Source organism: Diplodia seriata (genome assembly GCF_021436955.1).
Source record: "Diplodia seriata strain FDS-637 chromosome Unknown scaffold_2, whole genome shotgun sequence".
In the NCBI taxonomy this organism is placed as follows: Eukaryota; Fungi; Ascomycota; class Dothideomycetes; order Botryosphaeriales; family Botryosphaeriaceae; genus Diplodia; species Diplodia seriata.
The window spans coordinates 1517411-1541985 of NW_027117309.1; the positions used below are offsets into that span (position 1 = coordinate 1517411).

Here is a 24575-nt window from a genome sequence, read left to right on the forward strand (position 1 = left end):
ACATGCATTCATCATTAGTTGGTAGATGCACTTCTTGCTTGTGCTCTCGCAGATTTTCTCTGTCAATTATGAATAACAACGGAATGCATGCATTTGAGTATTTTGATTGTTGGCTATGCGAACAAGTGAAGGAGATTGTCGAGGCCGGAGCAGTGGCGACTCCACCTGAAAGCCGGGTAGGAGGCTTGGGACGGGATGGTTAGCACTATTGTTAGGCCTTTGTGCATGCGCCTCGTTCTGCAGCCGTGGAGCAAAAGCATGTATTGTATGGTGTTGTAGGGGGCTAACCTCATGCGGCGCAACCGCCGGGTACCTACTTTCGGCAGCCGAGACACATCGACCCCGCACACACTACTCTTTCTCATCAAGCATCGACAACAGCCGTCCCGTGCAAGCCCATCTCAATGCCGTGATATTTCTGGATGCTGCAACCATGTCGTGTCCCTCGCACGGTTGGGGACACGGCGCACGTGGTCGGGGAGAGGCACATATGCAACAGCGCTGACTGGTCAGCTTCAGTGTCGGTCGACGCCAGCGTCATCCCGCTATCCACATCCATCGTTGGGGCTTGCGCCTGTATTGGAAGCCGGGCTGAGCTTCAGCCGCACAAGGCCTGAGCTGCGCCATAAGCCTCGTACCGCCATCCGCCAAGCCTGCCGTCTCGGGATCCAGACCTCACCCACCCGAATCTTCTTCTCGAGTGTGCGGAGGCGCCAAGAAGACCCACTTCCCGCACGTCACGCTGTTCGCCATGAGCTTGGACGCATGCCGAACCAGATCTCCTCGGGAGATGCTAGGTACGCTAGCTAGGTTAGCCCCGTACATGTGAGTCGGCTAGGTGTAGTAGGAACGACTTCGTCCCTGGCCCGGCCGTGAGGCTCAGCGATCGTCACTTCTCCGCGGTAGTGTACACTGGTTTACCACCGATTGGCGGCCTCGATTAAGGTTCCTGCATCCTGATATGGTTGGACAATCTTGGCTCGCTAGGCCAGCCAGCGTCCACTTTCCCTTTCTGGTCAAGGCCGGCTGGCTAGACACCGGAGCACGCAAGGCTCTCCAGGAACAGGGTCCATGGCATGAGCCGGGAACGAGCCCAACGTCCAGCATAGCTACGGCTTCGCCGCTGTCTTCGCTAAATGTCTTGGCTCTTCCTATGGTCCAGCCACCGTGGCTACGGCTGAAGCCACCGACCTTCAGCTGCACCCCGGGTCTAACTCGCCACGAGTCTAAGGTCCTGATCGTGCGGAGAAAATGGCTCGTAGCGTTCTATTTCGATGGTACAGATCGCTCAGCCTCGCTCATCGAATCAGGCTGTTGATCGGAGACTCCTCCATTCCGTAGGACAATGCATTATGAAATCATTCCTTCACTCCATATGAGAGTTGTATAACACTGAATCAGTACTGTCCATGTGGCACGTTTAAACTTTCAAGCCGAAGCCCTATGAGCATCAGGAAGGGCCACTTCTTACAGGGCGTGGAAGATGCCGGTAAGCTAGTGACCACTCCCGCAGTCGTGAACATCCCGCTCATGCGTACCAGGGATTGGCGTGGCGTCTCGAACACGTCTGGATTACCACAGCCCTGTCACCCCAGGGAACCAGCATGGATTCGCTGCCGGCGAGCAGATGTATAAAAATTCCGGCATGGAAGCTCGAAATGGCTATTGCCCAACAAGCCTCTCCACCACACTCTCGTTTCCAAGTCTCCTTTGCGAAGGCCGTATCAGCCACCATGCGCCTTCTCGTTGCTTCTCTCGCTGCCCTCTCTTGGGCCAGTGTGGCTTATGCCGCCGTCGAGTCTTTTGCACTGGATGGTCTTATGGACTCGTAAGTAACTTCGCATACCGCGGAAATCCTATGCTAATCAAATATCAGAGCGTCGGCTAGTGGAACAGACACAAACTCGGGTGGCTCCATCAGCGTCAATGGCTATGCTGTTACAGTCCCGAAGAACATGATTGTCCAGTTCCCTGCCGCATGGATTCCGTGGAAAGACGTTGCCGGAAATGGCAAGCTGAGTGGTTATGAGGTCGCCGTCACTGGCAACATTGTGAACGGTGTTCCGATTGCGGCCCAAATTCAGATTTCACAGAGTCTGTTGAATGCAGGCACTGGAATCATTGAATCAGTCAATATTGGAAGCAACTCGTTCAAGCTCGTCGGTGGCCCCACTGTCGTCATCAACGACCCCAACGCCGTCTACTCAAACGGATACACCGACAACCCTGCCTTCACAGCCGACGACGAGAACCCAAGCATCACTGCTTTCTCCGGCTTCCCCATGTGCATTCCCAGGTCCAACACCGATAGTCTGTGCCCACTCACCAACCGTCCTGGCTCTACCAATCCTGGTGCATCTACTTTGTAAGTCTACGTCTGATTACAGAGAAGCGCGCGGCTAACATACTTCAGTGCCGCTATTGACCCGCTGGTTATGGCACCTTTCATTCCTGGCGATTACGTGCAATGGTCCGGTATCACTGTCGGCGGTACCGTCTACGCTTATGCCATCGTTGCTGCCAACGTGCAGATCACTACGGATGGCAGCAAGGGCCAGCCTGTCTACATCCGGATGGAGGACGCCATTATTGGTGTAGTCGATCCCACCACCGGCGTTGCCGCGAACAACGAGTTCGGAGACACGAGATTCATCGGGTACACGTCTGATTCCAACAACGCGAACGCAGCGGTGACGATCAATGCCATCGATGTTGATCCCTGTACCGGTGATGAGACCAACCGCCTCGTCGGCAGTGCCAGCCTGAAGGCCGGTGACGTGCGCAACAAGTTCACCTGGCGTGCGGATTCGACTGTCGCCACCACGTACACCAGGGAATACCGCATCATCACCGCAGCAGGCATCAAAAACACTACCAACGGCATCCTCGCCGGCCAATACGTCCAGCCGGTGACGGAGTGGATCTTCCCCGAGCCCCTCGTGCCCGGCATCAAGCCCCCGGCGTACAACTACGCTGTCTTCAACAACCTGGCCAACGGCATCTCCCAAGACAACTTCAAGTTCGGTCAGCTCGACCCTTGGCCGGGCGCAACCGCCCCCAGCCCGGCAGCCTGCGCCGCCCCCAAGCCTTCAACCACCGCCGCGGGCGGCACGGCCCTGACGCCTAAGGTGAACGTCGGCACCGCCGTCACCACCATCCCCGGCGCCCTCGCCACGCTGGCCGCCAAAGACGACTCGGGTAACGCCGCGTCCAACATTGCCTTCAGCTGGACCCAAGTCGAAGGGCCCAGCGTCTCTCTCGCACCTTCCCAGGTCACCGCCGCTTCCCTCAGCTTCACAGCGCCAGCTCAAGCCACGGCCACGCCGCAGGTCAAGCGCGTCTTCCAGTGCACTATCACTACCACCAACAACGGCGGCGGCACCAAGGAGCTTAGCAGCAGCGCCAACGCCACCATCACCACCGACGGCTCGCTCGCCGACACGGTCGTCATCGACGCGTTCACGTGGACGACACAGCAGGGCGGTACCCTCAACGTCGCCGCCCACACCAATGTCCTGTGGGACCAGACCACCACCCCGGCCGGCCCCAAGCTCACTCTGCAGTTTGGCACCGCAGCGGGCACGGGCTTCACGGCAAGCGGCATCACTGGAGTGTATGCTGGTGGTGGTAAGTGGACTTTTGGTGCGCGCAGCACCAAGAAGCCTGCGTCCATCAAGGTCATATCCGATCGGAAGGGCACGGCGCAGTTGACGGCGACAACGGCGAGGAAGAGGAGTTTGGGGGGCAGTGCGATGTTCAGGAGTGGTGAGGTCGAGGAATAAAATAAGTACATGTACATGAAGTTACGTTTCTCTTTTCTCCTGTAAATATTGAGGCGGTTCGAGGCTTGAACCACTCTTTTTCCTTATACCTTTTTGGAGTTTGGGGTTTCTAACGACACTATCACTAAAACGTTCTTATGAAATAGATGGAGAGATCAATGTATATCTTTCACTCGTTAATTTTGTTCAGTTGACCGTCTTACCATCAGTTCGCTTAAACATGCTTATTGTATGTAAAATCGGCTGTTCCCATGGGAAAACAAGCGGTAACAAAGAGTTCGACGAAAAAAGTCGTAAGGCATTGGTCAGGCAAGTTGAATGCCATAGAAGGGAAATGATCTGCAAAGTGGGTCCTTAAGGAGCTCAGTGCAGGTGAAGTTGGCTATTACTTCATCGTCGTCACCACTGTTCGAACCGGGCCTGGTCCACTCATCGTTGTTTTTTCTTCGAAAATGGACATGCAGTTCGAACATGGACAGAAAAACTACGCAGCCTGTCCCCGACCCCATTTGTCATGGGGGAGCGGCTTCACGTAGAAAAAAACCCAAGACTGACCCTGTCCATAAGGAGCTGGCAAGGTTTTTCCCGGTGGAGTGTCTCTTTGAATCTCTTTTGTTTTCGCCTAGATCTTGTGAAGTTAGCCTGTTCTTTTGGGATCAATATTCTTAAGCTTTTTACCACTCTGCCACGAAGACCGTGGTAGTGCCCGTGGGCAAGAGCGAAAATCAACTTGCTGCTTTGTAATCACTTGGCAACAACCGTCACGCTCCTAGTTTTTCATGCCGCTCTCCGCCTGCCACACTGTGTCCACCAAGTCAAGTTTATGGATATCTGCTTCCCGGTGAGCTTTTCATGCTGCATTGGGACGTGCATGTGCATCTGGAAGTTTGAGCATTCCAGGGATGTGTCAAAAAGGGTCAGGGGCATATCCTTTCTCCTTCAGATTCGGAGCCACGGGACCTATGATGATAGAGCGTGGAGACGCCAAGGTTCTCACGCCGGTGATCACCGAGCATGTCGTATCTGGTCTGAACGTGGGGGCCAAATATAAAGGGCCGATACTGGATGATGTTTCTATTAAGTATTCTTCAGGTCTATATTACTGCTGCCTTGGAGGACGGTTACAGAGATACGGGTCCCGGGACAACCGGAAAGTAGGAGGTGGAGCTAGGGAGATGAGCTTGCTGTGCCACAGATGGGGCCTGGGGGCCGTTTGGAGCTTTGACGATGCCCCAAACTCAAAGGAGAAATGTGTTTTGTGTCATGGTGAAACGGGGCAGACGCGACTGCCCGATGCATCGCGGCAACCTTGTTCCTGCCAACGGTCACTAGCCGCTTCCTGCCCTGCATCCGGGGCCCACAATTGGCCGATACATAAAAACCCATTCAGTCTCTCGTCTCCCATCCTCCAATTGCCGGCCTCTCTCTTCACGGCGCTACTTCCCGCCCGAGCCGCCAACCCGGCCGATCCCCCCAGGCAACGACGGCGTGCTCTCGGCTAGCGCTGCTCCGTGCGATCGTCACCAACCTGATATCAGGCCGTTCAAAAGGCCGAGGACAACTTCAACCTCACCCCACTCGTCGCCATGCCTTTCGCCCCTCTCCTGCTTGCCCACGGCGCATTGGCCTTTGGCACCACCGAGATCGCGTTCCTGGCCGTCTACGCAGCCACCGTCTTGCTTGCTCCGAGCCATGCCACCCTCATCCGCCTCGCCGCTGTCATTGCCTTATTCGCCTTGACGTGCCTGCTTCAGGATGCTTTCTTTCAATGGTGCAGCAACCCCCACTGGAGGGGATTCGTTGCTGCTTCCGTTCCCGTCCAACTCATGAGCGCCTCGGACATCATCTTCATCACTCGACTGAGCTCAGCCGCTATTCCGGGAAAGAACATCATCCACCGAGCCTACAAGGCCATCGTGCTTCTTCTCAATCTGCGCCGCATCGGGACAGTGTGGCAGGTGAAGAACGTTCCGGCCACCACGTCACTGACCCGGTCTCAGTTTCTTCAGGAGAGGATATGCACAACATTTGTCGCCTACCTCGCCCTGGATGCCATGATCTCCGGCCCCGCCCCGCCCACATCCATGATAACCGCCCGGAAGCAGACCCTCTTTGACCTCCACACCCTATCGCGGGACGACATCATCTTCCGCGTCGCCGGAAGCCTCTTCTACTGGTTCAGCGGCTTCCTCCTGATCATCATCGTCTCCAACACCGTCGCCATCGCCCTCGTTGCCACCGGCCTCAGCTCGCCACAAGACCGACTGCCGCTCTTCGGCTCCATCAAGGACGCCTACACCATCCGTCGCTGCTGGGGAAATGTCTGGCATCAGTGCCTCCGCCGCGGCCTCACCACCCACGCCGACTTCGTGTCCGACAAAATCTTGCGCATCCCACGCGGCACGCTGCTTTCGCGGTATACGCGCATCTTCATCGTCTTCATCATATCCGGCATCATCCACCACGTCTGCGTCCGCGGCATGGGCGTGCCGAGCGAAGAGTCGGGCGGCCTCGTCTTCTTCCCGCTGCAGGCGCTGGGAATCATGGTCGAGGACGCAGTCCAGGCGGCGCTGGTGGGGAAGACGGGCTTCAGAAATGCGGGGGTGAGGCGGCTCTTCGGGTACGTGTGGGTCGTTGCGTACTTGGGCTGGTCGACGCCGACGTGGTTTTACCCGCAGTCAAGGGTAGGTACGGATGCGGAGATTTTGTTGCCGGTCAGGGTGGCGAGGCCGTTGATTGGGAAGCTCAGAGGATTCGTGAAGGCATGAATCACCGCAAATGGACGTAGGGGGAGCGGTGATAGCTGGCCTCATTAGGTTCTATAGCGTCAGCATATAGATAACAGATGAGTGAGTTTTTGCAAAGGCGTGTACACATAACATCGATTGCCCCAATTGAGTCAAGGCTCACATGGAAAAATAAATATCTGAGATGTTCCGCTAGAAGCCAATGAACACCTATTGTGGCAGCCATGATGCTGGTGTCGGTGCGATGGAGCGCGAAGTCGGGCGGGGTTTGGTTTGGTCGGCGGCGTGCAGGGTTGCCTTATAAAATAATTCTACTATGTAGAATTATTTTATAAGGCAGCTCCGCTCCACCGATATCGTCGACCGAGCTCTCAACCTCTTTGTCCTCGTGAGATTGATGTGAGCAGTATAATGGCTTAGCTAAAATGACCAGAAAGAAACTGGGAAAACACTCCCGGGAACAATGTCGAATCTTCCATGCTTTTCATTTAAAAGCACTTGTATGTATCAAGAACTCCCGATACCTTAACGCATTTGGCATCTCGGTATTTCTCTTGGCGTATTGATCCGCAAAGTCTGTGTCCACTGGGTCTGCACGGAAGGGCGGCGGGCTGCCGTCTGCCGCAGCCATGCAGTCTTTGTATGCGTTGGATATCAATCTACAATTGATACGTCAGCATTGAAGGGAAAAAAAATTGTTAACTAAATCGGCCGCATATCCGCCTCCTGACCGACGGTAGTGATTCGTAAAGATCATGGAACCAGAGTGCAACTTCAGGAGCCTTCCTGACCCAATTTGAGACCAAAGGACCTCAGTAGAGGCTCGATACTAAAGCACTTTCCTTTTTGCACCGAGATCTTGTCCAAAGCGCCAAAATCAATCTGTGAGGCCACAAGAGAAGCCAGGTCGTTGATATAAAGCTAGGGCTTCGACACTGGGACGTCGATAGCTTGCGTGGCGTTCTCATCAGATGGTCCAACCGTGGAGCTGCCTTCCTTGGGAGAGGGTCCAGATGTGCAGCTGCTATCAGCTAACGGGCCGGCATGGCTTGAGCTTGGTGGACCCTCGGGCGACACATGCCGCCTGCTCAGTATTTGAGACTCGCCGGAGCATCCTTCATCCCTAGCCATCTGAATGACTTTATCAGCAATCCACTTCCCGCCCATGTACGGTTTGTCAAAGGGATTATCGAGCTCTGCAGTACAATTTCCCTACCGAGACATCACCACCGGTCGCGGAGAGTGGTACGGGCAGGTTCGGCTAACGCCACGCTTGTAAGAAAGGCCCTGTTACAGGCTTTTCTACCTACGACGTGTTCGCTCTCTTAGATCAGCCGTTAAGTGGCCTGCATACCATTGCGAAAACTCAAAGAACGGCACCCAGTCCCAGACTTTCAGGATCCGATGTGTCGTATTATATGTCGTCGAACCCAATATAGAGCCGCAAAACTCGATCCATATGAACCGACATCACACTATACCGCAGAATCATCGCCAGAGGTTGGGATGTCCTGGTCCGACGACTGCATCCTTTTGAAGAAAGGCATGCGCAAAGATGACGAGCCAAGGGATCTTCGCTTCCTGGTATCCGCCAAAGCGCCGTCTGAGTCCTCTACCGGGGTCGACGAGGCTTTCCTCTTCCGATTCATCCTCACTCCCTGCATCAGGATGCCGGTGACCCTCGGGAACATCTTCGGCCGCTCAAAGTCCAGCCAGCGGATGTTGCGCAGGCGGACCTTGTTGTCTTTGAAGACGTCCGGCAGCTGGCGCGTGAGGTTTCTGATCGTATCCTTGGCCAGCTCCTTCTCGCCGAGGATGAACTGCAAGGACAGCAGCCCGCCCGGTGGGTCGAAAGTCCAAGGCTGCTCCTGAGGCCCTTGCTTCTCCTGTTCCTCCCTCGCCTTGAGCGGCGTGAGCCGGATGTGGCGTCGATTTCCTTTCAGGACCCCCCAAAGCTGACAGGGGGTGGCCGTGCGAACCTGGTTGATGGTCTGGGACAGCTCATGCGTATCGAACGAGCCGTCTCCGTCCGACGGCCGTTCGGCCAGCTCGGTGAGGCAACGGATCAGGGCGCGGGTGAAGGATTTGGCGCCGGGGCTCTCGGTGATCTTGTCGATGGTGCTGGCGGCGAACATCTCGAAGGCTCGGCTGTTGACCTTGCGGCTGCCCCGCGACATGAGGTTGCTCGCGAAGCAGCAGTCCATGATTGCGAGGACATCGCCGACTGTGTGCTCGATGAAGAGGTTCTGCACTTCATTCCAGAACACCTTGGATAGGACGCCCCCCTCGAGGCTGTCGGAACTAATCTCAGGCGGCCAATTAGCGTATCGTACATGGATCAAGAGCTTGTTGCTGAAGGCTCCTTACCCAGCAATCTCCAGCCTCTTACCGTCCTCGTGAAAGATACCATGTCCGGCGTAATAAACGATCAATAGGTTTTGTGGATCGTCGTTTTCGACGATGAAGCCGGAAATGGCATTCATCAACTGCATCTGCGGATTTCGGTGCTGCCTCAGTTCGAAAGTTTTAGTAACAAAGCCGTACTTGTCTTCAAAACAATGTTTGAGGTCAGAGAGCTGCATTATGCGGTCAGTAGGGAGTTTGTGGCTCAAGGCGGTGGTTGGACGAACTTCCGAATCCACTCTGAGCTGGTCGAATTTCTTCTCCCACTTCACCATCAGAACATAGACGTTCTTGTATCCATTCTGCACTCCCATGACTTTCGTGATCGACTCTTGCCACCACCTCTGCATCTGCAATTCTTTGGATTCCTCATCGTTGGATGACACCTTTGTCAGCTCGATCGTCTCTTGCTCTCCGTTTGTTGCGGGTGGATCGGACACCTCGCTCAGACTTGGAGGAGTTGGTGGCATCATCTGTTGCTCAGAAGTCAATGGTGACTCGGAATCCATTTTGGCAGTGTGGTCTCATTGGCGTTGGAGTGCACTAGCTGCGCCATCGTCATATAGACGTCGTGCTGTGCGGCATTGCGCACACTGACCCCTCGCTTGGGGGCCGATCCAGCCTTTCGAGGCGCAGTGCAGGAGCAGTTGATCAGCCATTGGCAAACGTAAGCAGCCCCCAAGGCTGTGAGAATGTGAAGGTGGACTGATTGTTGAGCGGATGTTCGCGCCACCGGATGCGTGGGCTATCGGTGCTTCTGTGAAAGCTATACTGCTTATGATAATGCCATGGCGCCGCAGTGAAGTTAACGGCCAGTGGTTTCCTGCGAGCGTGCGCCCCAACCGACATTGGTTGGTGGGTGATGGAGTCCCGGATCCCTTGCAAACACCGTGACACCTTCCAGATCAGGGATAGCATTTCGGCCCCCCACCTCCCCTCCAAATGCTGCCTTACTCTCGAATTTTTCAGCCGCAGAGCCTCAAAAACCAGCCGCGCTGGTGCGCCACGTAGCGGGTGATGGTGTGCAGGAGCCTTCTTCCGGATTGCCGAGCGGCAGCCGGACCCCGCCCTGCTTACTCTTTCCCACCAGAACAACATTCCAAAGCAGTCAGCTGTTTCACGTGCTTGGAGATGTGGGAGCCTTGTGGTCTGCACAAGGCAAACCTGCAGAGGGGCTGGAGTGTTGCCTTCCGGTGGCTGAGCCGGTGTACCCCATTCGGCGGGTATATATGGCGCCCGGATAGCCTCGCCATACAGGCAGACTTAAGCAGCACTGCAATCATGTCGACAATGGTATGGGCGAGGCTGTCATTGAACCTTGTGGGCATTGAGCTGATACGCGGCGTCTTTTTTGTAGGAAAACGAACAGCCTCATGCCAATGTTCCGCCAGCGGATGCAGACCGGTCGGAAGACGATTATCCTGAGGGAGAGATTCCCGAGTATAGAGGCGATGTTCAGCCAAACGAGAATCCAGGGCAGGTAAGTAATGCGGCATGGCTTCTCGAACGAAAGGACTATGGCTGGACTTACCGGTATTATAGTACCAGCGCGAATACCGGAACGGCCAAACCGTCAGAGTGAGAGAGCGTGCCGGTGGAACCTTGCGAATGATTACGGTCTCGGTGCACGACGGGCGGCTGCGCAGGTATGGCTGGGTGTACCAGTTGAAGACAGCCAAGGGAGCACTTTACGGGGACGGGGCTTGGGTGAAGGAGGACGAACTCCGATCATGAGTGGGGCGGTGGTATTGCCTGTCAGCAAGCTTGCCCAGCTGCATATGCACGACGCCCCCGCACGGTAGTGTTACCGGTCAGCCTGACAGCTTCAAATACTTGACAATGCCGCATTGATTTTGACATCCCATCTTCCTTGTTTGACACAATCGCATCATGGCAGAAGAGATCAAGATGGTCCAAGATGGTCGAAGGCGTTCTTCCGATCTGACGACAGCGTGTGGATCAGAAGGCGAGCTGGAAGGAGAGAAAGAGCGACGCTTATCAGCTTTCAGCTCCAGCGAAAGCGAAGCCGAAAGCCAAGGCTCCGCACACATGAAGCGTACGGTCGCCGTGCAAGGCTATGATAATCGAGAGCTAAGCGATTTTAGGATCCTGGCTGGCACGCATGTTTCGCTCGACTCCATCCAAAGCACCGGTTGAGGATATCACTGATACGGATGTCCGAAAGCGTGAGTCAAGCTCAACTCCTCACAGACCGATACTCTTTACTCACTCGGCTCTGTTAGTGGATGATTGCCGAGAAGGATACCCTCAACTGGCAGCATTTCAAGCCTGCGAGCAAAGCTTCATGCTATATCGAGGATTCAGCTACGTCCACACACGCTTGATTTTGAACTTACAAGCCAAGATTGCTGCACTGGAAAGAGAGCTGGACGACATTGATGATATCGAATTTGGAAACGAAGATACCAGAGTGAGACTGAAGTCGGTGGCTACTGATATTGAAGACGGAAAACGTGCCCAAGACAACGAACGACATAGACAAGAGATTTTGGAGGAGCTTCGGGTGAATGTCATGCATTACGGTAAGAGTAAGCAGTGTCTCTATGGCTTGCAAATGCTAATACACATCAGACGAAATGCTCATCAAGGCAAAGCAGATAGCTGCTTTTCAGCGCCCTACTGACCGGGATTACCGCAGCGTGCGTACCTACTTCCGGAACTCCAGGCCGCTTGTCAAAAAGGAGGAGCAGTACATCAGATGTCGCGAAGACTTAATCAGTCTGAGAAGCGGACGGGAGTGGGCAGGTTTCGACCAATGGGTGGAAACGAGGTTACTGAACCTGTCAAGGAAGCGATCATTTGTGAAAGTAAGTAAAGATGGGTTGCCGACAGACCGTAACTAATTCTTGCAAACGCTCTAGAAGTGGTTTAGCACGCCTGATCTTTTACGCAAGACGAATGATGAGAGCATTCGATACCTGGATCCGTCGCGTATAGAGAGGTTTGTGGGCTTGATCATCACAGCTGTGATTTTCGTCCTTCTCATTATACCGGTGGTTGGGATGTACCGGCTCGCAAGCCTTGGAGATACGAGAGATATCTTCGGGGCGATTGGGGTGATGATTGTCTTCACACTTCTGTTCGCAGCAGCCATGTCACTGCTGACGAAGGCAAGGAGGCACGAGCTGTTTGCTGCGAGTGCGGCTTATTGCGCCATCCTCGTGGTTTTCATAACCAACGTATAACTCAAGGCCTGGTTTGCGGCGAGTCCGTGGATCCGAAAGAATGGCACGGTTGCTAAAATGTCTCCAATGTCAAAATCGAAGCTTTATTGTATGTGGAGATGTATCGGCCGTGCTGAGAAAGCATTGCGAGCGCTTGTTCGTAGTTGCAGCTTACTGTTTTTCGGAAGACTGGTGCTCATCTGGAAGGGACGTCCCCGCCCATCTCCGCCGCTTTCCATGTGAGCAAGATGCTCGTTGGTACAGTGCCGGTGCAGAGGAGTTGTGCATCGATGCTGAAGACGCAAAGCTTCGTTGCGTAGACCACACACAATTTGGAGCTGTTCTGTTGAGGTTTGCACGTGGGATGGCTCGGCCGCGACGGATTTCGGTTGGGTGGTGCCTGACTTGTTTGTTCGGGGCAGCTTCCCTGGAGCACTGATCGGCAAGGGCGACCCACCTATTCCGTACCTACCTCAGCCAACACTTGCTATCCATTCTTCTCCAGCCTTCATCTTCGGGCTCACACGACATTCGAGTGACTGGCAGCATGGCGACAGACGAATTCGGAGAGCCCATCCGCCGGCTTTTTGTGCCCGCGCTCGACTGGTGCACGGCGGCCATCCCGATGTCCGAGCTCATTGTGTACAACGACGAGAAGCAAGTTTCTCAACTGCAGATGACAAACATGCGGCAGCCGCAGCCTTACCGCGACGAAAATACCGTCGTCATCCGCATCGACGGCGCTTGTCGTGGCAACGGCACACCTGCCGCCAAAGCATCGTATGGCATCTACGTCGGACCCAACTCTCGTTACAACACGCATGGACTGCTCCCGGCGTCACTCCCGCAGACCAGCACCCGTGCCGAGGTCGAGGCCCTTCACCACTCCCTGGACGTCATCGACAACATCACCAAGCAAGACTTCAAGCTCTCCCGCATCAAAGTCGCCAGTGACTCCGACTTCCTGGTCAAGGCAATGTCGCAGTGGATTGAGGGCTGGATCGAGAACGGTGGCTACGGATCGAGCGGAAGACGGGTTGCGCACTTCGACAGACTTGAACAATTGCACAAGCGTATCGATGAGATGGAGTACGGCGACGATGGAGGAATCGAGCTTCAGTTTTGGCATATTCCGCGTGAGCTGAATCGTGCTGCGGATTCCCTGGCGAATGCTGCTTTGGACTCGGCGTAGCCATCACTTCCATCAGAACAAAGTCCAAAAGGCCCTAGCTGTGGGTCGATGTTGTTGACGGACCTCCTTATTTGCTCTACAGACACATAGCTCCAACGGACTGTTCTAGACAGATATATTGTCAAAGAGAAATACAGAATCTTCTGATTTATGTGTGATTGCATCACGATTCCTTGTATTGAAAAGGCCGAAAAACCACTCTTCCAGGCAGCAACAAGTTGCAGCGCGTGTGGCGTGGAAAAACAAGGTCTGAACAGTGGTGCACGAAGAAAGTGAGGGGAGCGTCTCAGACCATTTGCGCAACAAAGGACGGGGAAAGGGCGACTTTAGGGGCCGAAATGGCAAGCCGAGCCCAGATCCTTCCGGGGATAACGGACTCGGCCATGGAAATCCCGCGCAGCGTGTCGGTCTTCTTCGCCAGCTCTCGCAACCCTCAGCTACGAAGCTCAGTCCACTGTCACCGACCAGTGTCACCCGATCCTAGTGCTTCCCGTGCGCCATGGACAAAGAGGGCTCCGCGCCGAAGTCCCCCGCCCGAGAGCGCCCAGGCCCAACCCGGCGACGGAGACCGGCCCTCGCTTGCGAAGCCTGCCGCGCCCGCAAGATCAAGTGTGACCGCAACGCTCCTTGCAACAAGTGCATCCGCGGCAAGAGGGCCCGCAATTGCACCTACGTGCCAGAAGACGGCTCGCCCGTCCCCCGGCCCCGCCCGGCCAAGGCCAAAACCTCGGAGCAATTGGTGGCTTCTCAAGCTCGGGTTGAGCCAACTAGAGACGAACACTCCACTTCCGCCCTGCATTCGCCTGCACTTACAGAACCGGCTTCGGTGAGGGCTCTTCCTGTAGAGCTCCAGCCCACGTCGCAGCCCGCCGAACAGTCCCACTTGCCCACCAAGGCCACCCGCGACAAAGGCAAGCTGTTTGGCGCTTCCCATTGGACCAACACCGTTGAGAGTGTGAGCACCCCAACCCAGCTTCGACATTACACCCTAACGTGTCCAGCTGCCCAAACTGCTTCGATTCGACGAGCTGGATCCCACGCGTCACCCGCAGATCAAGTCTCTCCTACAGGTGTGCAAGCAGCATGCCCGTAAGGCCAAGAGGCACCCTACTACTGGCGAGCCCACCATTGCCGATCTGCGAGAAAAGGTCCCTCCACGGCCTGTTGCCGATCAGCTTTTGCAGCAATACCTCGAGACGTTCGAGACGGTCTATCGAATTCACCACGTTCCCTCGTTCAGGCAGGAGTATGAGCAGTACTGGTCGTCGCCGGATTCCGTTCCCGAAGCGTCCGTTGTCAAACTCTTGCTTGTGCTTGCTCTCGGCACTTGTTTCGACGAGGATGACGGCAACACCGAGTCGTGGTACTTTGCCTCGCTGCAATGGGTTCTTGCTGCCCACACGTGGGCCTCGTCGCCGTTTGCCAAAAACAGACGCATCACCCTGATCGGAGTCCAGATCCACTGCCTGCTCATGCTTGCTCGGCAAACCCATGCTGTTGGCGGAGAATTTGTCTGGATATCGGCGGGGCCTCTCCTGCGTACAGCCATGCAGATTGGGCTCCACCGAGACCCCGTCCAACTTCAGCTATCCTCCCCCGTTGAGATTGAGGTCCGGAGGAGGGTGTGGGCCACCACGACCGAGCTTCTTGTCCAGGCGAGCATCGATGCGGGCCAGCCGCCTCTGTTGTCCACCGACGACTTTGACTGCGAGCCCCCATCCGACACGTACGGATTCGACATGCATTCTCGCGACCACATCCCGGCCGTTGGGGAAGGAGACTCTGCGGAAGCACCAATCTCTGCCCAGAACATCCTTTTCGAGAGCTTGCCGGTCCGCTTGCAAATCGCAAAGTATCTGAATCATTTCCGTTCCGACCTGTCCTATTCCACCGCTCTTGAGCTCAGCGCTCAGCTTACCAAGCACATGCGTAGACGGCTCACCTCCTTCAATCCTTCATCACAGCGCGAGCTCTTCCAGTGCAAGTTGGTCGAGTTCTTGACGTACCGCTTTCTAATTGCACTGCACCAGGCATTTGCAGCGAAGGCCAAGGAGTCACCCTCGTACTATTTCTCTCGCAAAATGTGCTTGGATGCTTCTCTGCTCATCCTCAATATCAACCACCCCGTGCTTGGGTCAAGGTTCTATAAAAAGCTTGTGGCTCTAGGCAATGGCATGCTGCATAATACGTTCTTTCAAGCCTCAAGCTTTGTTATCCTCGAGCTCACGTGGCAACAAGACGAATCGTCTGATTTCTCATCTCTCGTTACTGAGTCAAGCATGACCGCACGCAGAGAGCAGCTCGCGGCCATTCGCTTCTACGCCACGCTAGTACGCGAGCGGTTAAGCAGAGGACAGAGTAACTTCAAAGCATATGTATTCCTTGCATCTGCCATTGCGCAGCTTGAGGATGCGGACGGAAAGAAGCCTGATGAGAAAATGTTGATCTCACGCTTGGAGAAACTGCTTCGAGACTGCTCGGAAATCCTGGCTCAGGCGGCAACATGGAGATCAGATCTTGCGAACGGACATAATGACACGCCAAGCGCACATACGAGTGAGCTTGGGGACTTGGGTTTCGATATTGTAAGCGGACAGACTTCCGTTCTTTATACTTGGACAAGTACACTAACGGAGACGTAGGGAAATTATCCATTTGACTGGGAGTTTTCGAATGTGATGCCGCTATCGGACACTATGTTCCCCGAACCAATCTATTGGCCAGTTCAAGAATAAGCCGTCTTCCGACCAAGCTCGGCACACGCTAGGTACAGCGACTTTGTCCAACACCGAGAAATGATGGCCGAGGCCGAAGCTCGGTGTTTCAGTGCTGATCGCCGAACTTACTATACGATATGGTCGACTCTAGCTTGCCTTACTCGGAGATCAGCGTACCAATCACTACTCTCTACGATTACTGTCTTACCTCAGGCACTCCCTCTACCAACTATTCTGTCGTAACCAACACGACTATCGGCACCGGCACAGTCATTCAGGGTCTCCACAATGCAAGCACTCTGATGCTGAGGAGTTTCAGCGCATAAATACTGCAGCGAACCCTGTGGAAAATGAGCCAAGAGCCCATCATTCTCCCCTTTCACCCACGTCCTTCCCGTCAACAAGAGGACCTCTTTCACTATCGTCTACCCCCATTTGATCAACCAAAGAATTTCTACGACCATGCCCTCGTCCACTCCTCGCATAGCTATCATCGGCGCCGGCCCTGCCGGTCTTTGTCTTGCCCGCCTCCTCCAACTGCACTCCATCAGCAGCACCATCTTCGAGAAAGACACGTCGGCCGCACACCGCGCCACTGCTGGTGGATGCCTCGACCTCCATGAGAGCTCGGGACAAGCCGCCCTACGCGAGGCCGGCCTCTGGGACGAGTTCCAACGCCTCGCCCGCTACGATGGCCAGGCGTACATCATCAGTGACGAGACGGGCCAACGCTACGTCGACATGGACGCGGGCGAAGATCTCGGGCGCCCGGAAATCGACCGTCCGCACCTGCGTCGCATGCTGCTCGACTCACTCCAGCCAGGCACGGTGCGCTGGGGACACAAGCTGTCGCGGGCAGAGCTGGATGGCACTCTTTATTTCGACGTCACCACCATCTCTGAAGACAACAGCACCACCAGCACAAGCAGCAGCGTCATCGAACGCAACTTCGACCTGGTCGTCGGCGCCGACGGCGCCTGGTCCAAGATCCGCGCCCTCCTCACCACGGTCCCTCCCTTCTACTCCGGCCTCACCGGCTACGAGCTCTGGCTCCCCAACAACATCGACCAAACCCACCCGGCGGTGTCGCGGCTCGCCGGCAACGGCTCGCACTTCGCCTTCGGCGCGGACGAGCGGTGTCTGGCGCTGCAGCGGCAGACGGACCGCGGCGTGCAGATTTACGCCTTCTTGCGCAAGCACGAGGGGTGGCACGACCGCAACGGGGTCGTCGATCATGCGGATTTGGAGCAGGTCAGGGCGTGTTTGCTGGAGGAGTACGCAGGATGGGCAGAGGAGTTCAAGGATGTTTTGAAGGTGGCGGGCCGGCCGGTCATCCCGCGGAATCTGTACATGGTGCATGTGGGCACGAGGTGGCTGCATCGGAAGGGCATCACGGCGATTGGTGACGCGGCGCATCTCATGACGCCGTTTGCGGGCGAGGGTGTCAACCAGGCGTTGCACGATGCGTTGATGTTGGCGAGGGAGATTGGCAAGGCGGTTGGTGGTGGTGATGGGGTGGATGGGACGGTGGCTGCGGTGGATAAGGCGGCGGAGAGGTATGAGAGGGATATGTTCCCGCGTGCCAGCGCCTTCATGCAGGCGACGTGGGATAGCGTGATGGAGAGGTTCGAGCCGGGAGGCAATGAGAAGTTTGCTGAGGGTTTCCGATCGCTGGCGGAGGAGAGGAAGAAGGGTGGGAATGATGCAGATGGGGGTATGGCGCCAGATGTGTTGTTCAGGAGAAAGTAGGATGTTGGCCGCTGTACATGCTGAGGTCAAGCAGAAGGCTTACTCACTTCATCTCACGAATGGTATCTCGTTGATTTGACGAGCCATACACTCCATTATGCACTCATTTTCCAATTTCATCTACCTGACAGACTTCCAGCTCGAGACACATTAGCTATGGTTTTTACTCCGCGGCCTGCTCCCAAAGCTCGCCGGCCAGATCGTACGCCTCAAACGGGATCTCCTCCTCGCGATCCCAAAACCTCACCGCCACCTTCCCCGACCGCTCAACGCCCTCGACCGTCTCGTACAGTCGCAATATCTCGTGAAAGAAGGGCGGCTCCCTGTCGAAATTCCCCCCTCCTCTCATACCCACACTGCGCGCCCTCGCAGCCATCTCGTCCTTCCACACAAACACCCTCTCCGTAATCGCATCGACCAGATACCCCGGCTTCGTCAGAATGATGACCTCCCTGATCTCCTCCTCCCCCCGCTCCCTGTCCACCTCCTCCGCCAACAGCCCCTCCCCAACCACCTCCAACGCCCGCCGCGCGCCCGCGATCTGCGCCGCCGCCTTCAACGCCCTCTTCCTGTCCCGCCGACCCGCGCACTCGTCGAGGAACCGCGGCCCATCGCCATCCCGCAGCACCTCCCTGACGTTCCGCCGCGACCCCCTCCCGAAGTATATCCCGTACCCCGCCCTGACCCGCTGATCCGTCTTCTCGTCGTTTTCCTTGTCCTCGTCGTCGCCGTCGCCGTCGCCGTCGTCGTCATCGTCGTCGTCGACTTCGCACGTCGTCCCGACGACGCAGACGACGACGCTTTCCTCGTCGTACAGCCAGCGCGGGCGCGACGGCCAGTACGGCTTCTGGGCGACGTATTTGATTTGGGTTAGCTCCCGGCGCGGGTCGTAGTGCAGGGCGCAGTCGAGGCGCGGGCGGGCCGGGTTGTAGCGGTGGGTGGGGACGGGGAGGGGCCCGCAGCGGGGGCAGGCGGGGTTGGTGGTGAGGTGGGGCGGTTGTTTGGGGGGTGGTGGTGAGCGGGGCATTTTGGTTTTGGTTTTTTTTTTCTTTCCTTTCTTTTGGTGGTGGGTGGTGGGTGGTGAGTGGCGGGATGGGATGGAGGAAAGGTTGGTGGTTTTCGGATGGAGAGGGGGTGGAGGAAATGAGACGGCCGGCGGCGGTTTTATATGGGTTGTCAGTGGTTTGTCTGGTTGTTGTCATTTGGTTCGGTGGAAACTGTTTGGATTCTTGCAGCGGGGGTGGATGATTGCCCGGGGAGGTCATGAGAGCAATGGCTGCTTGGTCTTTGCTGGTGACGCTCCTGATTTCACTGACGATGGAGCCAGGTTGCTACCCAATATATGAATGTCGACAGCAAACCCATTCACTATCAATTACGGACGGTTAGTGTGATGGGCAGGCTCCGGCTCTATACATCACCACCGGAACCTTGAAGTGTGAAACCCACAGGTTTGTGATCCGTTGGGTAACCTAATATGGAAGAGGTCACATGGTAACAGCTTACAAGTTCGATACTGGCTTGGCGTCATACTACGGTTCCTGCGCCATTTCGGAAGTTGGGCTTGTTTGTAAAGACTGGTGGTACCTGTGAGGCTCGACCTGAGTTGCTTTTTTGCCCATTTTCTCAACGCCAGTCCGGGAGAAGCTTTTTTTTGGCCTCGCCGTCTTTCAAAGCTCATTACTCTCCGACACTACTTTTGGCACATGCGGCCCAACCAACCTTCCTCTTTCGGCTACTCACCCGCTGCAGGGACACAAGCCACAGCAGTGAACCAACAGCCCCACCACGTCACCCCGCCCACGCCAACTTCACCAACATCACTCCATCACCACTGCCATCATCACCACCACCACCACCACCATCCAAACAAACAGACCGAAAGAGAAAAACAAAAAAAAGGACATACAAACAAAGCATGTCCAAACTCCTCGTCATCATCGGCATCACCGGCAACCAAGGCGGCAGCGTCGCCGCCCGCTTCCTGCGCGATCCCACCGGCACGTACCGCATCCGCGGCGTGACGCGCGACCCGTCGTCGCCGCGCTCGCTCGCGCTCGCCGCGCGGGGCGTGGAGATGGTGCGCGCGGACCTCGACGACGCGGCGTCGCTCGCGGCCGCGCTCGCCGGCGCCGCCCTCGTCTTCAGCGTCACCGACTACTGGGAGCCGTTCTTCCGGCCGGACGACCGCGCGACGGCGGCCGCGCTGGGCATCTCGCGCCGCGAGCACGCGGGAAGGGTCGAGGAAAGGCGCGGCCGGAACGTGGCGGACGCGGCGGCCGCGACGGTGGCGTCGTTGGATGCGAACGGGTTCGTGGCGAGCACGCTGAGCGACGCGGAGGGCTGCAGCGGAGGGGAGATGCGGGAGTTGTATCATTTCGATGCGAAGGCGAGGGTTTTCCCGCGCTACGTGGCCGAGAGGTGGCCGGCGCTGGCGGCCAAGATTAGTTGTGTGCAGACGGGCTTTTTCGTGTCGAGCTACAGGCTCGCGCCGCAGGCGTACTTTTCGAAGGTGAGAGGGGGCTCTAGCGTGAGTGATGGGATGGGGAGTTTGCTGATGTCCGGTGGTCGTTTTAGGCGGCCGATGGGACGTTCGAGATGAGGTTTCCGATGGCGCCGGAGAAGCCTGTGCCGCACTTGGATGTCAATGCGGACATGGGGAGCTTTGTCTATGCCGTGGCGCAGCTGCCGCCGGGCGGGAGCTACATGGCCGAAGGGACCACGTGCAGCTGGAGCGAGTATATGCGGCTGTGGAGTGAGGTCACTGGGAAACCGGCCCGGTATCGACAGGTCTCACTTCAGCAGATGATCGACGAATCGCCGGACAAGGAGTTCGGGAGGGAAGTTGGAGACATGTTCCTCTATTCCTCAGCGCCGGGCTATGATGGTGGCGATCACAGTCTGTTGCGGGCTGAGGATATACGAAAGGTATGGGTCCATTGGCCCCCTCCGAAGACTGTACTCATTCAAATCTGACCAGCTCGGTGTGGACTGCCCTATGACTTCCCTGGAAGATTGGATGAGGAAGGAGGATTGGTCTACTGTTCTGTCAAACTAATGCTTCAGCAAAGATCCCCTGCCAAGGAAAACACCCCACAGACTCATTGGGCTTATGCTCGCAACCAGTCCATATGATAGCAAGTGAAGTCAGTATCAACACGAAAGGCCAACCGTAGGACTCTTCATCTTCGACGTGAGAATATATAGCATTAAAAGAGATTTCTAGAAAGCTGGCCCCCTTTTCTCTAATCCTTTCCCTACTCCCTCTTCACAAACTGGCTCTGCGTCCTCAACCAAGTCTCCAAATCCATCATCCCGGGGTGCTCCTTCCTCAGCGCCGGAATATCTGCCTTATAGCCCTCATCCTTGAAGAAGTCCAGCATAGTGCCAACTTCCTTGACGCCATGCTTCAGCGCCTTCCCCAGCAGTCCAAACGTCGTCCCGACCGGCTTCCCCGTCACGCGCTGAAATAAGCCGTCCAGCTGGTCAAAAGTGACCATATCGCCCGCCAGCCCCACAGCCCTGCCATTCCATTTCTCCGGCTCCTCAAACGCCATGGCCGCAAACACGCCAATGTCCCTCGTCGCGACCCACTGCAGCGGCCTGCTCCCCATGACATCCCTTAGCGACGTCATGAACAGCTTCCCCGCGAACCCGGGCGCCAGGTTGTCCATGAAGATGGCGGGCCGCAGCACCGTCCAGCCCATCTTGCTTTCTTTCCCTTCGCCCGCGCGGTCGCGCAGGTGCCGCTCGATCTCCCACTTGGTGCGGAAGTGCGGCACGTCGGTCGGGTTGTCCCAGCTGCGCGCCTCGCCGCCGCGCTCGACGCTGCTGTACACGAAGTGCGACACGCCCGCCTTGAGCGCCTCGTCGACCAGCCCCTTGCCCTGCCGCACCTCGCCGTCCAGCGTCACCCCCTTGCCCATCGACACCTGCACGCTGTAGACGCCCCAGATCGGCGCGCTGTTGCCGAGCTGGCGCTTGGCGGCGGCGAAGACGGCGGACGGGTCGTCGAGGTCGCCTTCGAGGAGTTTGATCGAGGGCGACTTCGCGGCGAGGCGTTGTGCCGAGGGGGAGCGCGGGTCGCGGGTCAGGGCGAGGATGGTTGTGTTGGGCGGGAGGCGGTTGCGGGAGAGGAGGGCGTCGATGACGGACGCGCCTTGTTTTCCCGTGGCGCCGGTGATGAGGAGGGCGCGGGACATTGTTGCTGGCGTGGTTGGGGTGATGGGTGTCGGTCGCGGTCGCAGTGATGAGGGAGGATCGGGTGTCGTTCGATCGGGGTTGGAAGGTGGAGTTGAGAGACAAAGGGTATTCGTCTCTTGGTAAGGGGGAGGCAATCGGACTGCTGCTCTGACGGATTGCTGTGCGTAGTCTTCAGCGTGAGTTCGATGAAACTTTGCTCTCTGTTGGCCTGCAAGGAAAGTATTTAATCGGGACACGGTCAGCCCTGGGCTTCGACACTTGGCGTATGCCTTCAGCTTGATAATCAAACATTGTCGGCTCATAGCAGATCAGATTACGAGGTTTTTCTTGGCAGTAGGGGCGACTGCAAAGGTGTTGATTTTGCCGTCGGCATGCAGAGCCCCCGTTTGTCAGCATGCGGCTCTCGGGGCTCACTTAGCGCGAAAAGACAGCTGCAACACCATTTCACTGCTTCGCCCTCGTTCTAGCGTCCCAATTTGGCCTCGTAATTCTCAGTCTAGAGAATGAGATTTTCATGGTCTTGAACTTGAAGATTCACAGCGCCGACGGTGGCGAAGTGATTGTAGATCGATGGACAGCTAGGCGCGACCATCGTTCACGAAAGCATAAATGCACAATTCATCTGTGGACGAAGCCACCGCTCTTGCAATTGACTGAAACACCTTCGCTTCTTTCTTACTGCTTCATTATAGCAGTTTAGTGTGTGCGTGCGAGTCGACGAAATGAGAAACGATGGACCCGAGGGTGCTCGGATTGCTATCCGAACCACTACCTCCATGAGAACAGACCACCCAGCGAAAGGCCGAAAGCGGGAGCTTAGTAAATAAGAGCTACTGGCTACTCGTCAAGGCCGAGGGCGACTATAGACAACTAGTGTATTACGACAACTCTCAGAGTAAAGCACATAAAAGGATAGAGTTCACGCAGTAACACTCGACAAACAGCTGAACCAGCACATTCAATCAACACTTCTTCTCCAAGCAACCAATCGACCATCATCACAATGTCGAAGCTCATCACTGTCTTCGGTGCCACTGGCAACCAGGGTGGCTCCGTCATTCAGGCCATCCTCGCCGACCCCGCTCTCTCAAACGAGTTCAAAATCCGCGGCATCACCCGTGACGCGTCCAAGCCCGCAGCCCAGGCTCTGCAAGCCAAGGGCATCGAGATGGTCTCGGTAGGTCCACACACCACCCCACTGCCCAATCAAACACTGTGACACAAGCCTGACAACGGGAACGATGTGCACCAGGCGAGCATGAGCGACCCCTCCACCCTCTCCGCAGCCGTCCAGGGCTCGCACACCGTCTTCCTCGTCACCACGCCCGCCTGGGGCGCGGGCGCCCCCGACGCCGAGCTCACCGACGGCAAGAACGTCGCCGACGCGTGCAAGGCCGCCGGCGTGCAGCACCTCGTCTTCTCGTCGCTGCTGCACGTCACCAAGGAGACGGGCGGCCGCCTCAAGCACGTCCCGCACTTCGACCACAAGGCCGACGTCGAGGCGTACATCCGCGCCAGCGGCGTGCCCGCCACCTTCGTCCTGCCTGGCTACTTCATGTCCAACTACGTCACGCTCGGCATGCTGAGGAAGGGCGAGGACGGCGTGTTCACGCTGGCGTACCCGGTTGGGGCCGACGCGCGGTTCCCGTTGATTGAGATCGGCGAGGATATGGGTGAGTTTTTCTCTTCGTTCTGTTGTGTGTGGCTGAGGACTTGATTGCTGATGGATTTTCTCGCTATCTCCCAGGCAAGTACGTCGTCGCTTCCATCAAGCAGCGCACCAAGGTCCTGGGCGCTCAGGTGCTCGCGGCCGCCGACTACTACACCCCGACCCGCATACTCAAGGAGTTCGAGGAGGTGACGGGCCAGAAGACACGGTTCGTTCAGGTTGACCCGCAGGCCTACAAGGCTGCCCTTCCGATGCCCGACGCGATTGCGCAGGAGCTCCTCGAGAACCATCTGTTCATCGGAGAGCCGGGATACTTTGCTGGGAAGGACTTGAAGGGCAGCTTGGACCTGTTGGCTGAGGTTGGCTTGAAGCCGATTTCGTTCAAGGAGTACTTGGAGAAGAACAAGAGTGCGTTCGCATAGGGCGCAGTGCATAGTTCCTCGCGGACTTGAGTTGCAGTGAGTGGGGCAGAGGCTGCCACGCTTTCTCGAAGTCATGTAACCGCATTTCAAGTAGCTTTGTCAACAAATAAAGAATTGAGAATTGAAATTCTACAAATAACTCCTGAGTGGTATCACATCAACGGCAGCGTCTTGTGAGACCACAGCAAAAAACGTCAGTGGTCGGGCTGCTCTGAAACTCATTGATTTTAACGAGACCCACAAGGAGCTTGCTACCTTGATGACCGCTTACAGAGTCTATCGGAGTCCACTCGATAGCGAGTCCATTGCTAAACGATGCAAAGGTAAGACTCTAATGGCACTTTTATATTCTTCGTATTGTGTCTGCACATTAACGACTCAAGCTGCAAGCGAATAAAAGTAAACTTTATGGTTTTTGCAAAATACTCTCCGATATTTTCTCATCACGGTGTCGCTTTCTCGTATGTTCCTGCAAGATCTTTCGCAGCTAGGATCCAAGTCGTAGC

At 56.3% G+C, this 24575-nt stretch overlaps 9 protein-coding genes across 9 annotated transcripts; 6 read left to right on the forward strand and 3 right to left on the reverse strand.

The window, feature by feature from the left end:
• Positions 1-1733: 1733 nt before the first annotated feature.
• Positions 1734-3782, forward strand: SLS55_001829 (uncharacterized protein; the record flags this gene model as incomplete). The annotated part of the gene is made up of 3 exons (XM_066773317.1): positions 1734-1828; positions 1877-2365; positions 2414-3782. The coding sequence occupies 3 exons, from the start codon at positions 1734-1736 to the stop codon at positions 3780-3782; spliced, it is 1953 nt and encodes a 650-aa protein (XP_066635884.1).
• A 1249-nt stretch (positions 3783-5031) lies between these two features.
• On the forward strand, positions 5032-6550 carry SLS55_001830 (uncharacterized protein; the record flags this gene model as incomplete). The annotated part of the gene is made up of 2 exons (XM_066773318.1): positions 5032-5040; positions 5321-6550. The coding sequence occupies 2 exons, from the start codon at positions 5032-5034 to the stop codon at positions 6548-6550; spliced, it is 1239 nt and encodes a 412-aa protein (XP_066635885.1).
• Positions 6551-8004: 1454 nt separating this feature from the next.
• Positions 8005-9441, reverse strand: SLS55_001831 (uncharacterized protein; the record flags this gene model as incomplete). The annotated part of the gene is made up of 2 exons (XM_066773319.1): positions 8005-8830; positions 8897-9441. The coding sequence occupies 2 exons, from the start codon at positions 9439-9441 to the stop codon at positions 8005-8007; spliced, it is 1371 nt and encodes a 456-aa protein (XP_066635886.1).
• A 1796-nt stretch (positions 9442-11237) lies between these two features.
• SLS55_001832 (uncharacterized protein) lies at positions 11238-13309 on the forward strand (the record flags this gene model as incomplete). The annotated part of the gene is made up of 3 exons (XM_066773320.1): positions 11238-11475; positions 11525-11760; positions 12623-13309. The coding sequence occupies 3 exons, from the start codon at positions 11238-11240 to the stop codon at positions 13307-13309; spliced, it is 1161 nt and encodes a 386-aa protein (XP_066635887.1).
• A 499-nt stretch (positions 13310-13808) lies between these two features.
• SLS55_001833 (uncharacterized protein) lies at positions 13809-16352 on the forward strand (the record flags this gene model as incomplete). The annotated part of the gene is made up of 3 exons (XM_066773321.1): positions 13809-14048; positions 14311-15865; positions 16240-16352. 3 exons carry the CDS (start codon positions 13809-13811, stop codon positions 16350-16352), a joined length of 1908 nt encoding a protein of 635 aa, XP_066635888.1.
• Positions 16353-16488: 136 nt separating this feature from the next.
• SLS55_001834 (uncharacterized protein) lies at positions 16489-17775 on the forward strand (the record flags this gene model as incomplete). Its single annotated transcript, XM_066773322.1, has 1 exon — positions 16489-17775. The coding sequence occupies one exon, from the start codon at positions 16489-16491 to the stop codon at positions 17773-17775; it is 1287 nt and encodes a 428-aa protein (XP_066635889.1).
• A 163-nt stretch (positions 17776-17938) lies between these two features.
• On the reverse strand, positions 17939-18802 carry SLS55_001835 (uncharacterized protein; the record flags this gene model as incomplete). Its single annotated transcript, XM_066773323.1, has 1 exon — positions 17939-18802. One exon carries the CDS (start codon positions 18800-18802, stop codon positions 17939-17941), a length of 864 nt encoding a protein of 287 aa, XP_066635890.1.
• A 2230-nt stretch (positions 18803-21032) lies between these two features.
• SLS55_001836 (uncharacterized protein) lies at positions 21033-21977 on the reverse strand (the record flags this gene model as incomplete). Its single annotated transcript, XM_066773324.1, has 1 exon — positions 21033-21977. One exon carries the CDS (start codon positions 21975-21977, stop codon positions 21033-21035), a length of 945 nt encoding a protein of 314 aa, XP_066635891.1.
• Positions 21978-22981: 1004 nt separating this feature from the next.
• SLS55_001837 (uncharacterized protein) lies at positions 22982-24069 on the forward strand (the record flags this gene model as incomplete). The annotated part of the gene is made up of 3 exons (XM_066773325.1): positions 22982-23155; positions 23231-23651; positions 23726-24069. The coding sequence occupies 3 exons, from the start codon at positions 22982-22984 to the stop codon at positions 24067-24069; spliced, it is 939 nt and encodes a 312-aa protein (XP_066635892.1).
• Positions 24070-24575: the final 506 nt, after the last annotated feature.